The 14,174-nt window shown below is 43.5% G+C and overlaps 1 protein-coding gene across 7 annotated transcripts in view; it reads left to right on the forward strand.

Annotated features, from left to right (window-relative positions):
• Positions 1 to 14,174, forward strand: part of alg14 (ALG14 UDP-N-acetylglucosaminyltransferase subunit) — an 87,228-nt gene that overhangs the window by 11,360 nt on the left and 61,694 nt on the right. For 5 of the 7 annotated variants that reach the window (XR_011357927.1, XM_069939074.1, XM_069939079.1 and 2 more), the window contains one exon: positions 342 to 407. The exons of 1 other annotated variant lie outside the window; for it this stretch is intronic. Coding sequence is in view for 5 of the 6 variants with exons in the window: in XM_069939074.1 (XP_069795175.1) it covers positions 342 to 407 (66 nt within the window). In the remaining variant the exon portion in view is untranslated. Of the gene's footprint in view, positions 1 to 341; positions 408 to 2,689; positions 2,881 to 14,174 lie in introns of those variants that run through there. One more of the 7 variants, XM_069939078.1, reaches the window with a different exon arrangement.

The following is a 14,174-nucleotide window of genomic DNA, read 5'->3' on the forward strand; positions in this document are numbered from 1 at the left end:
TCTGGATAATGGGGATTTTACTGTACCTCCAGTAATGCACCCCTCCCATGGTACTGCACTGGGTCTCTGAGTGGAACCTGAGCCAGCAGCTTTGGGCTTTGCAAGAGTACTGCCTTTCGAACCACAAGAAAACAAGAAGCTGGAAACATCGGGAACTTCGGTTGTGAGTGAAGCTGAAATGAGTTTGAAAGGGAGGGTATCGCTGAAGTTTAAAACGACCAGATAGAGTGACCAGATAATTGAGGTTCTGGAGACTGCAACCAAAACGTAAACTGGCCTGTTGTTTTCCCCTCACACTGACTGGCCTTTCCTTCTGTTTCCAATACTTGCTCTTGTTTTAGATTCCCAGTACCTGCAGTTATAAAGGAACCTGGGTCTTCACAGGATGGCAACAGTCTTGTGTCACGGTGAGCAGTTTGTGACCATGCTCAAATATATTGTAGTTCTCAGGTTCCACATGAACACTGGCAGGATCATTGTTTTTGAAGAAAAGGGGGGGGGGGGGAAAAAAAGAGTTTGGCTCTGCCACCAAATGATGTGGAGTTGTGTGTGAGGCAGGTTAGATTGTAAGGTGCAATCTTGCTAAACTCTCAGTGATGCATCTTGATTGCTTTGGAGTAAAGCTGGACCCTGACGACCTGAGAGGTGCACCCACAGTGGAGTGACCAGTGCAAGCACAGCCATTACTGATGGTTCTAATGCTGAGCATTGCGGCAACACTGGTACATCGCTCATTTTTGCTTGCCCTTAAATCGTGGCTGGCTAGGTGTTTGCTGTCTGGAGGGGTTTCAGAGAGCTGATTCATCAGTTGTAGAAGTAGACACAGGGGATGTTGAATTTATAATGTGAGGGCTGGAGTTTAAAAGTGAGGAAATTTTGTGCAGATGCGTTTGCTAAGACCACATCTGTGTTGGCCTCTGTATCTGAGGAACAATGTGCTGAGCTTGGAATCAAATAGCATCGATTCACTACATTTCAGGGATGATTTTTTTAAAATTGAAATGTAATTTGAAAAAAAAATTTAGACATAGAGCACGGTAACAGGCCATTTCGGCCCATGAGTCCGTGCCACCCATTTTACACCCCATTAACCTACCCCCAGTACGTTTTGAACGGTGGGAGGAAACCGGAGCTTCCGGAGGAAACCCATGCAGACACGGGGAGGACTTGGAAACTCCTTACAGACAGCACAGGATTCGAACGCACCGGCGCAGTAAAGGGATTGCACTAACTGCTACGCCAACCAGGTTGTTCAATGGAGCCAATGAGTTAAATAGGGCTAAGTTCAGATGAATTAGAGGTGATCTCGCTGGGACATTCAAAGAGAGGCAGATGATTAAAATTAGATGACGTGCGATTGCTTCTCACGCAGGAGAATCCAGAACTAGGGGGATGGTCAGAATCAAGTTCCGGAGTAGGATGAGGAAAAATCACACAAAGACTTGTGCATCTCTAATTCTCCATCATTTTTTTTGGATTACTTTATTTATAAGTTTTCAAACTCTAACACTATCAACAATCCATAATAATAAAAATATACATTTTCGAATTACATACAAGCTTCACCGTTGAGTCCAATTTCCGCCCCTCTTGTCACCCCCCTCCCTTATCCCAATTAACATATCTAGGGTCAAAATTAAATAAGCAATCATCCCAAAAAGAGAGACAGCAACAATAAATGAGTCCTCGTCCCCTATTCCTGTAGCATTTTACAGTGTCCCTTCACATTCCGGACATATTAGGGTCATAAGGACAAAAAATAAAACAAAACAATTATACATAAAATATTATTACGAAAAATAATTCTCTCTCATTGATTCTATTGAAGACTGAGGCTAATAGCACAGTCAGAAAGGAAAGGGTAAGAGGGATCAGTGATAAGAGTTGAACAAGGGTTATAATGAGGCAAATAAGGAAACAAAATTTAAAATCAGCAAGAGATGCCACCTCCACTGTTCCAGCTTGAGGAGCCACACCTCATCTTCTTAGGCACATTGGCACCTTTAAAACTCCATTGTAGTGACCCACTTACCAGCAAGCGAACTGGTTCCCAAAATGGCAGACGTGCTGTGGGAAATGTGGGAAATTGACCTGCATCCAACACAGGTTTTTATCTGAGCTGATGACATCACTTCCTGTCCATGTGACTGGAGGTGCCAGTCTTGCACTAGACTCCACAGCGTGTACATAGACTTTCCCGCGTATACATCAGCTCACTGACATCTATAGTAGCTCAGTATAGAATACTTCACTGCACCATCAAATTTAGCAGTTTCAGATAAATGGCTTCTATTTTTTGTTGGTCTGTTCACTTTAAGGTTATCCAGTGATAATATCAGCTCAATTTTTCTCTCCACAGATGATGCCCGACCTTTTTCCCTTCCTTCTTTCCATCCATCCCTTCTCCCACTCTATCTTCAGTGCCCTACAAACATCCTCTCATTATCTCCGGTTCTGACAGCGCACCTTCAACTTGATGCGTTAACTCAGTTTCACTTCCCGCAGATGGTGCCTGATTTGCCCGAATGCATCCAGTATTTTCCACATTTATTGAAGAAACAAAGGATTGGTATAAGAGGGGTGTAAACGGGGGAAGACAGATCACTACATGAAACCATCAATTAAAATGTTGAAATAAAAATGTTGAGGATGTTGATTATCATGAATATCTGCCTCGCCTCTGCTCCAGGAACTTGCTCTGCACAGAAAGACTCCCTCACTTCCTTGGTCTGGAATCACTGATGGCAAGTCCATTGGGGCATCTTTAGGTCACCAAGAACTGTCTACAGTAAAACCCTTGGAGTCAGGAATTCAAGCAACTGGCAGCCACAAGCAACTGGAAAATAAATAAAAATTAAAATAAATCAGAATAAAATAATAGGTAACAAAACAAGTTTACAGTTGCTGCACCTTGCTGTTAATGCACCACTCATGTGCCAGATGGATACGCCACGGTATCCATGTACTAGACCATTCTTGCTTTGGCTTGGCTTCGCGGACGAAAATTTATGGAGGGGTAATGTCCACGTCAGCTGCAGGCTCGTTTGTGGCTGACAAGTCCGATGCGGGACAGGCAGACACGGTTGCAGCGGTTGCAGGGGAAAATTGGTTGGTTGGGGTTGGGTGTTGGGTTTTTCCTCCTTCGTCTTTTGTCAGGAGGTGGGCTCTGCGGTCTTCTTCCAAGGAGGTTGCTGCCCGCCAAACTGTGATGCGCCAAGATGCACGGTTGGAGGCGAGATCAGCCCACTGGCGGTGGTCAATGTGGCAGGCACCAAGAGATTTCTTTCAGCAGTCTTTGTACCTCTTCTTGGGTGCACCTCTGTCTCGGTGGCCAGTGGAGAACTCGCCATAGAACATGATCTATTCTAGTGAGCAGAAATCAGCAGATCACGAGGCAGCAGATGAGTTTTAGTTAAGCATTGAAAGAGTGAGCCTCAAGCATACACTTACCCAGCATCTACCAATACCAGGGGTTTTTGCTGACAAGAGTGAGCCTCAAGCATACACTTACCCAGCATCTACCAATACCAGGGGTTTTTGCTGACAAGAGTGAGCCTCAAGCATACACTTACCCAGCATCTACCAATACCAGGGGTTTTTGCTGACAAGAGTGAGCCTCAAGCATACACTTACCCAGCATCTACCAATACCAGGGGTTTTTGCTGACAAGAGTGAGCCTCAAGCATACACTTATCCAGCAACTACCAATACCAGGGGTTTTTGCTGACAAGAGTGAGCCTCAAGCATACACTTACCCAGCATCTACCAATACCAGGGGTTTTTGCTGACAAGAGTGAGCCTCAAGCATACACTTATCCAGCATCTACCAATACCAGGGGTTTTTGCTGTATTTTCTTCTTTGTCAGCGTCGGGCAAAAGTATGTGAATTTCATGCATGAAGCTTGCATGTGCATATAGGAAGGTAGTTGAAGGAAAGACCTTTGTTCAAGCAACAGCAACTGGATTCACTCCAAAAACAAAGCACTTAAGGTGCTAAAAATCTGCTTTGAAACATGGAGAATATTGGAAATAAATGGGGAAAATAAGTGGATTCTGAACAGAGGTTTAAGGTGAGAGGAGGGAAGATTAGGGCAAATTAAAAAGGGCAAATATTTCACACAGGGGGTGCGGGGTATACTTTAAATTTTTAATTAAATGCTTAAATGTAGACATGCAGCATTAGCCCGTGCCTTCCAATGACACCCAATTGACCTACAACCCCCGTACATTTTGAAGGGTGAGAGGAAAAACTGAGCACCCGGAGGAAACCCACGGAGGCTCAGGGAGAACGTACAAATTCCTTACAGACAGCACTGGATTCAAACTCGGGTTGCGGGGGCTGTAACAGTGTTTGCGCTATCTACTGTGTTAACCGTGCCACCCCATGTATGGACTGAACTACTTGGTACATGGATAGGAGAGATTGAGGGAGACGTGGGCCAAACGCAAGCAAATAAGACCCGCTCAGCTACACATCCTAGGTCGACGTGGGCAAGTTAGGCCGGAGTTGTGCTGTAAAACTCTTTGATTCTATGGTGGAAGAATGAGGAGTGATCAGACTGAAACTTGCAAGATCCTAAGGGGCTTTGACTGGGTAGAGGTTGAGATAGTTCCATAAGTGGGGGAATTTCAAACAAGAGGTTGACGTGGACTGAGAGCCTGTTTCCATACTCCATAACTCTGTGACTTAGTAGGTCAGGCCACTAGGTGTACTGCAGTGACTTACATAAGCTACTCCCTCAACACCTGCAATTTTCCCATCCCTTCCCTCAAGAATGAGAAGGCTTGGGAACGCCACCCATTTTCTGACTCCCTTTCAAGTCACACGCCATTCCAAGTTGGAAATGTGTTGCCAGACCTTCATTATTTTGTATCCGAGAACTCCCAATAGTGTTTAACAAACTCCTTCAAAATGTGGTTCATGAAAGCAGCCAACCTCCTCTGCAGAATGAAGTTCAGAACTAGGATGTGGAAAAATTACACAAAGAACTTTGCATCTCTGTAATTCATTGATTCTATTGAAAACTGGAATGAACAGATTCTTGCATGGTCAGAAAGCAAAGGGTAAGGTGGAATCATGGAATGGACAATGGTCCTGCGCTGGTCTGACATTGCAAAAATAAATTCAAGAAATAATGTTTCTTAAGAGCTGGGATTTGGGTATAGGCAGCTGATGGCAGGAATTCAGACCAACATTAGCAAAATATGGATAACAAGGAGGCTTACAGGACTGGAGGTGAGTGGAGAAATGGTCAGGGTTAGACCACAGAGGCATTTGGAAATTTTGAAACTGACGCATAGCCTGAAAGTGGAACTAGTGTTGCTCAGTAAACAGAGGGTGATAAGTAGCAGAGCTTGGTATTGGCAGCACAGCTTTGGATGACATCAGGCATAAGGAGGCGCACTTGTCGCAGTCCTTGACCTGCGGAAAGACTCCAAGATGGGTGTGTGAATTGCACAGAAATACACTAAAACCCTTGTTTTCTGGGAATTCAATCAACTGGCAGCCTCAAGCAACTGGCAAAAAAAAAAATGGCAGGAAATAAGCAGTAAAAAAATACAGAAGTTTAAAATTGGTGCACCTCACAGTTAGTTCACCAATCACGCAACCCATAATCTCAAGCAACCAGAAAATTCACTTCTTCGATGCCAGATACCAGTGGTATAGTGATGGGAAATAATCCTTTGGGAATGTGAGCATCAGAGTTGCTTTGGATTTAAAATGAGCTGTTTGATGTCGGCTACTTTGCTTTTATGTAATTTTGACAAGAGTGAATGTTGTTCTTGGCCTGATCTGATCAATATGCTCGAGTGATGAAATTGATTGATAGCATAATTGCCTGCCCTTGAAGAGAAAGGTTCCTGCCCCTTGTGTTATGTAATCTTCTCTAAAGTCCCCCAAGAATTGTACAATGGGTGTAAAATTTCCCATGTCTCTTGTTTCTCTCAGCTGCCAGTTTCCAAATTGAGATTGCGAGGAAGAGATGAGTGAGATAAGTAACACAGAGGGAAACTAACCTTTCAAAAATATTTTTTCAGTCGCGTTTAAATATTGCAAGTATCGCAGTGAAGGGTTGATTTCTCTTTGTCTTGCTTCTGTTTAGTCATTTTACTTGGAATAATTTGAGTAAGTGTAGTCTGGGAATGATGAACTGGTGTTTTTCGACGTGAGCAAAATAATTTAAGAAGAAAATGAAGACTTTAGTGCAAATTCTTTGTAATAAGCTTAAGTTTGAAGCTTGTCGTATGATATTCTATTCTTATCGAACATAGGCAGCATAGACTTTGAAAAAGGTAAACTCAGCAGGGTGTGTGCTTGCATGAGAGCCAGATTTCAAGTCCTACTTTGGAGAACTGAGCACGGGTGTGATTGACCCTCCCACATTATGTCCAGACAGAGTGCTCGGTTGTTTTCGTGATGAGGTATTCTCTCAGGCCCTCTCTTCTCATGGCAAACCAGTGTCACATTGAATATTTCTTTCTTTGGCTTGGCTTCGTGGACGAAGATTTATGGAGGGGTATGTCCACGTCTGCTGCAGTCTCGTTGGTGACTGACAAGTCCGACGCGGGACAGGCAGGCACGGTTGCAGCAGTTGCAAGGGAAAATTGGTTGGTTGGGTGTTGGGTTTTTCCTCCTTTGTCTTTTGTCAGTGAGGTGGGCTCTGCGGTCTTTTACAAAGGAGGTTGCTGCCCGCCAAACTGAGGCGCCAAGATGCACGGTTGGAGGCGAGATCAACCCACTGGCGGTGGTCAATGTGGCAGGCACCAAGAGATTTCTTTAGGCAGTCCTTGTACCTCTTCTTTGGCGCACCTCTGTCTCGGTGGCCAGTGGAGAGCTCGCCATAGAACACGATCTTGGGAAGGCGATGGTCCTCCATTCTGGAGACATGACCCACAGTCAACATCAGGGTTAGAGTCTCTGATTATTATGAAGTTGCTGTAAATGAGAGCTTGCTGATCCCTATTGAGCAAAAGCTAATTCATTTTAAGGCCACTTTGTTGGTGGTAAAAGACCATTAAACATCCTGAAAGTAATGGTAAGGTACTATAGTGATGCAATTGATACAGCATGTCTTTTTTATCATGGAGAATAATGCATGTGGCCAAAACTAGAGGACATAGGTTAAGGGTGGAAGGGGAAATGTTTAAATAGAATATTAGGGGAAATTCTTCAAATAGAGAGCAGTGCAAGTGTGGGATGAGCTGCCAGCTGAAGTGGTGAATGTGGTCTCAATGTTGACGTTTAAGAAAAATTTGGATAGGTACGTGGATGGGAGGATATGGTCTTGGTGCAAGTCAGTGATGTAGTGATAGAGTGCTACCACCAGGAGGAGTCAGACTGAGTGTGTAGCATTTGGGGAATGTTGCATCTTGCCAATGTTGTTGCATCGTTATTAGATTCAAGATGGATGGCTTCCCATGAGGTCTGCATGTGTGTGTTTTGTTTTTAGTGTTAATAAATTAACACTAGTTAATTTATCTAGTTATTTAATAAATCTAGTTATTTTAAAAAGAACCCAAGTTTCTTTATTGTAATAAAAGAAACATCACATGGTACCAGGAGTGGAAGAAACAGCCAAGAGTGGAAGAAATAGCGAAATTCTCCTGTGCTCAAGGAAAAAAAATCCACAATGTGCATAGTGAGTAATAGTCAATATCAGCAGAGAAAATATGGAAGGTTTAAAAGCTCCTAACGTAAATTGGACTGGAAATATCAACCAAGCAAAGGTTTATGGTTTACCTGCAAGCAATTGGAATCAATAGCCAACTGAGTACATGGAAGATTGCAATGCTACGTGTTAACAGACTTAAAACTAAAAGCAAGAACATGCAATTTTGGACTGCTGCAAGATTCAATGATCCATGATCAAATTGTGTTTCAGATTATTGATGAGAGAGCGGTTTCCAACTGCGAGACCTGTTTGAAGAACTGCACACTAAAAGTTTGTGTTACATTGTGTAGAATTTTAAATTGAAAGAATGATGTATTAATTGATTAAGCATCTCAAGGATATGGGATATAGTGATAGAGTGATACCAGGAAGAGTTGGAGAAGGAGTGGGTAGCATCTGGGGAATGTTGCATCTTGCCAATGTTGTGCATTTTTAGTAGATTAGTTGTTTTAAAAATGACCCAATTTTCTTTATTGTTAATAAAAAACCTCACACATGGGACTTGGTAGAATAATAGATAGGCCAAAGGGAGAGCTTCTTCACAGTATTGTTCTGCAGTTTTAAAAGTAGTTTTTGGTAATATGCACTCAGTGGAAGAAAGTGTTATTAGATAACTTGACTGAAGCAAGATACATAGGCCAGACCTGCCTCAACCAGCAAGCATTCCTTGACTGGAAACAAAAAGTATATTGAGCTTTTTCTGTTTAGGGACTTAAGACTTTTGGTCGCATGTATATTGTGCACATTTATCTGTAGTTGACAGATGTCTGTTGAAGAAGAACAATGTGGTGACTGTACAGGAACAGGGATGGGACACTGCATAGTTCAGCTAAAATTTTAAATTTAGACATACAGCATGTGGCAGCCCCTTTTGGGCCATGAGCCTGTGCCTCCCAATTACACCTACAGTCCCCACAGGTTTTTGAAGGGTGGGAAGAAACTGGAGCACCCGGAGGAAATCCATGCAGATACGGGGTGTGGGGGGGGAGGGGGAAAACGTATAAACTCCCTACAGACATCACCGGATTCGAGCCTGGATCACTGGCGCTGTAACACCATGGTGCACACCTCTATGCTAATTATACTGCTCATTTGAAGGACATGGTCAGAGAAAGTGGAATTCGAAGCATGTTTCTCTGTGACTTTGGATTAATTCATAAAACACCCAGCAAGAATCAAATCATTGCATTCCCTGTTCCTGTTTGGAACCAGACTGGATAGAACAAGAAATCTACAATTTGGACTCTATGCTCCAAGTCATTTATCCTTGTGTTCTAATACTTCATCGAAAAAGTGCACGGCTTCAATTTCATATTAATCAAATGTGCGCTCATCTTTCCACAACACTTCACTCCTCCTTGCTCCACTTCTTCCCCCCTCTCTTCGTTAATACTGCCTGTCTTCCCCCTCTACTGTCCTGCAGCAAGGTTTTGACTGCTATTTCCCTCTGTGAATGCTGCCGGACTCACCGAAATCTTCCGGCAATGCTGGAGAAGCTCAGCAAGTCATGCTGCGTTCTTTATGTTGCAAAAGTAAAGATCCCTTCGTCAAGGTATGAGCTAAAAGCAGGTGGGCGCCTGAATAAAGTGGTGGTGGAAGGGGCAGGGGGAGGAGCACGGGATCATAGGCAAGAGCTCATGGGTGGACATGGGAGGGAGGGCTGGAGAAAAATAAACTGAGGTGATGGGGAGGGGATAGATTTCTGAACGGAGAGGGAAGGGGTAGAGAGTTCGAGGAAAGGAGACAAAGAGAGGGGGAAAGCTCTCTCCTCCCCCAATTACCTCATCTTTTTAAATTAAGATGTACAGTAACAGGCTGTTTTGGCCCATGTATCCATGCTGCCCAATTACATCCAATCCCACCCATATCCACCCATGACCTCTTGCCTGTGCGCCTGGTCCTTCCCCCCCCCCCCCCCCCCCGCCAACACCATTTAATTAATTGTCAGGGCAACTTTCCCACGCTTGCTATAAACCAGTGGTTTTCAAACTGTCCCCCTAAACTCATATTCCACCTTAAGTATTCTCTATGCCATAAGTGGTCTGTGATTAGTAAAGGATTACTTAAGATGGTATGTGGGTGGAAAGAAAAAGTTTGAAAGCCACTGTTTTAATCGTACAGTTATGTGCACAGTTTCATAACTCCAAAGGAAATGGGACAATGACAACTTGTCTCAAGCAAAATATTTCAGTAACAATTGGGTCTAGAGCAGTGATTCTCAACCTTCCCTTCCCACTCACATACCACCTTAAGAAATCCCTTACCAATCACAGAGCACCTATGGCATAGGGATTACTTAAGGTGGAATGTGAGTTTAGGGAGACAGTTTGAAAACCACTGCTATAAACTGCGCGCGTGTGTGTGTGTGTAATCACCTTTACCATTTTCCCCACGCCTGTCTTTTGTAAGTAAAATCATTTACTACAAAACTGCGTTCAGAGTCCTTGCTTTTGAGACCCATTGAATCTGTTTTATCACTCCTAACACCCACACACATGCCTCCTCCCCTCCCCCAAAAAAATGGAAAGTGAGAGGCTAGGGTGAGGTGTCGGTAATCTTTTTGTAGAAAAACCATTCACTGCCTGCAAGTACGTAATACCTCAGGACACTACTGCTGGAAGTTGGGCTCCCCTTAGCTCCGTGCTACCGGGTTGATAATGTGAAAGGGTGCACAGAATTGGTTTTTCTTAGTTCAGTGTGAACGACCCTACAGGTATTTCAAAACGGGTCGTTCACATGCAAATTTAGCGAGTTGCCAGTGTGAAAAGGCCTTAAGTAAAATCCTTATTTTCTTTTTCACCTAGCGTACATAAATATTTTTTGTGCTTTTTATGTATCAAAAGGAGATGTTAAAGTTTCTGATTTATTTGTATTAAAAGACTAGCTCTCAGCTGGGGCCAGGGAGAGAGAAACCCAAGGTTGCTGGACCATATTCCAGATAAGAGGAGAAACATGCAAAGCTATCTGAATTAATGCTATCTGAATTAAAGCTATCTGAATTAACATGCAAAGCTATCTGAATTTATTACTGCAGCCATTTCCTGGGTAAAGAAGCATTCAAGAGGCCTCACAGACCAGATAATAGCTTACAACACAGAGGCGCTAATGGCTCGCCCCATTCAGTCGAACTGTCAACGTTCAAGCCCATTCATAAAAAGCTTCCCGCGCAAACACATCTGGACAGGTTTCACAACCTGTCAGATTCAATTTGAAATTGTCAATGGCTGTAGAATGCACCCAGTGACTGACGGCGCCAGCCCAACCCCGACTTAATACTGTTTTTGCCCAGAAGTTACGTTCTCCATTGTAAACTTTAATCATTGAAAATGATGGTGAAACAATCCATCTGCATTATGATTATTGAAGACCAGATAACTAACAGAAAACGGATGTCTGGGCATATTAGAAGCAACTCTCCCAGACTACTCTTAATTTTGTGCATAAGAAGGGTATATTTTAATTATGACTTGCACATGTGAATATGTGACTGACGTCAAACCATTTTCCTGTCATTAGAAATGAGATATGCAAGATGTAAAACATAAGCTTGTCACAATGAGTTCAAAGAAATGTTCATCAAATTTGTATGCAAGAATATGCCTTAAATATTGTGCCTTCCCATTGTACAGTCGAATGAAATTCACTAGTGTTAGATAGGTGACTCTGTCTAGCTAGCCTTAATACTACTCATTCCCGCTGGTGTGACTCAAATAACATCTGTCTTGTATTTTGTGGTTCTGCTGTGTATTTTTGTGCCTTCGCAGATGGCATGATTATTACAGAGAGAAGTACGGAAGAAACCAAAACCTGACTGCTTCACAGGGAAATGGGCTCATAAACTTTTAGCCGAGTCCTCGGGGGGGCCATAGCTGAAAAAATATTGAGAATGGCTACTCGATGGTGATGCTCACAACCTCCAAATGTCCCAAAGCACATTATAGCCAGGAAAGAACTTTTGAAGCAATATAAAGAAAAGTTATTGAGAGCAAGCTCCCACAAACAGTAATAGGGTAACATAGCAACGCTGTTACAGCGCCAGCGATCGGGACAGGAGTTCATATCCTGCGCTGTCTGTAAGTTTGTACGTTTTCCCCGTGTCCGCGTGGGTTTCCTCCATTGGAAAAAATGTACTGGGGGGGGTGTGGTTATAGGCCAATTGGGTGTAATTGGAAAAAATGTACTGGGGGGGGGTGGTTATAGGCCAATTGGGTGTAATTGGGTGGCATGGGCTCATGAACTGAAAGGCCCTGTTACCATGCTGTATGTCCAAATTTAAAAATCTTATGTTGGTTGAACTCCAAGAGGACTTTCCTGCTGTCCTTCAAAATAAAGTATGCTTTATTTTTATCTGGCAAGTGACCACTTTAGTGTTAAGAGGGATGGAGATGGAAACGAATATTTTAAGGTGGGATCTCTGAAAAGTGGGACGCAGGTGACTGTCGGTGGATAAGGTCCAAAAAAACTGCAGATCCTCGCGTTTCCTCTGGAATTTTGTGTTTTATTTCGTGCTTACAATGAAGAAACAATTTGGAGTGACCCTTGGCTTGTCTCTGTAAATGACCCTTAGGAAGTCTGGTGGCAGGATAGATAAAGAAACAAAAGTCATCAGGTAAATCAGCAATTCTTTTGCCTCAGAGTTTTGAGGCTCACCACTGCCAACAAGTCTCCTCAACCTCCCCATCCCTATACCCTGCACTAGGACTTGCCACTGGTTACTAGGAACGTGAGATGTGCATTTGACAACTCTGCAGTTCATCACAAAGCACCTGTTTGGGGCACTGAGGGACAGAGAACAGAGGGAGTACATTTTAGAAGCTGGATGGAGAAATCTTGCAAGAATCAGTGGATGCTTTAAAGATGCTTTGCATTCTACTTTAGCGTGACCTGTGATTGTTGATGCTGGAGATGTATCAGTGGCGGTTTCTGCACTGAGTTGAACCTTCAGCTTCCTGCAGCCTGGGACAGGCTGTTCAACTTGCTGGGATGACTTACTTCTTCAGACCCAAACAACATTCAGGCATGGGCCAGTGATTGGCATAATGACCATCTCCAAAGACAAACCTGATTCTGTGAGATTAAATTCACCAATCGGATATAGTCAGCATTCTCAACAGTGGAGAAGGTCAATAACTTCAAATTCCTGGGTATCAACATCTCTGAGGATGTTGATAAAGTTTCCAGGACTGACAATAGTCTGACTATGCAAGGTGATGTTCATATTGTTAATTGTGGCGACTGGTGCAGAGAATAACCTGCAAAAAGTCATATTGCGAAACTAAATTGGCCCCAACTGCAGGTTTACACAGTCAGAGGTGCAGTTTCTTAGTTTGAAAGTGGATGCTTGTCGGCTGAAATCTGTAAAGGCAAGGTAAACAAACTGTGCAAATACAGCAAACATTGTACCTCTTTCCTGATGACAGCATGTCCTGGGTAGTGTGGATCTCTGATGATTACTGCTGCTCTCCGTCAGCATTGTTCCTTGTAGATTTTCTAGATGGTGGTGAGAGTTTTGCCTGTGATGAACTAAGCTGCCTTTTGCAGGGCTTTCAGCTCAGAGGTATTGGTGCCCCCCCTCCACCCAACCAGGCTATGTTGCAGTCAGTCAGCACACTTACCACTACACATCTGAAGAAATTTGCCAAGATTTTTGACGTCATAGCGAACCTCCGCAAGCTCCTGAGAAAGTACAGGCGCTTATGCGTTTTCTTCTCGATGAGATTGCTATGTTGGGTCCAGGAAAGTCCCTCTAAGATGGTGACTCCCAGAAATTTAAATTTGCTCATTCTCCCCACCTTTGATCACTGAATCGCACGTTTCCCTTCCGAAAGTCTACCGTCAGCTCCTTGATTTTGGTGACGTGGAGAGAGAGAGAGGTTATTGTTAGTACATCATTCAGCCAAGTTTTCAATCTTCCTGCTGAATGCTGATTCATTGCCTCCTTTGTTCAGCCCACTTTTATGGTATCCTCAGCAAATTTGTAGATGGTGGTGGTCGAGCCATAGGTGTACAGCAAGTAGAGCGCGGGGGGTTAAGAACTCTGCCCAGTGGTGCTCCTGTGCTAGTGAAGTTTATGGAGGAGATGTTCTTATTATTGAAGGTGAGGAGATTGAGGAGCCAATTACCACATGACACAAGCTTATTTAGAACCAAGAGCAAAATTGGCATAGAGCACAACAGAAAGTTTATTCAATGGAAACACAGTTGGAGGACCATGGTTTTTCCATGGATGATGAGCGGGAACAGCTCCTAGAATATACTGAGCATGACTGTACCTAAAGTGATGTCCAAAATGAGAAGGAAATGCATCACGGTCTGATATGGGGACATCCATAGCCCTGAGCATAAAGCCCTGCAAAAGGTTATGGACACAGCCCAGGACATCACATCCCTCCCCACTATCGAGGACATCTACAAGGAACGAGGCTGTTGAAGAGCAGTAGCAATCATCAAGGATCCACCCCGCTCAGGGCCTGCTCTGTTGTCACTGCTACCATGCGTACA

The sequence above is a fragment of the Narcine bancroftii genome, chromosome 5, assembly GCF_036971445.1.
Source record: "Narcine bancroftii isolate sNarBan1 chromosome 5, sNarBan1.hap1, whole genome shotgun sequence".
Lineage (NCBI taxonomy): Eukaryota > Metazoa > Chordata > Chondrichthyes > Torpediniformes > Narcinidae > Narcine > Narcine bancroftii.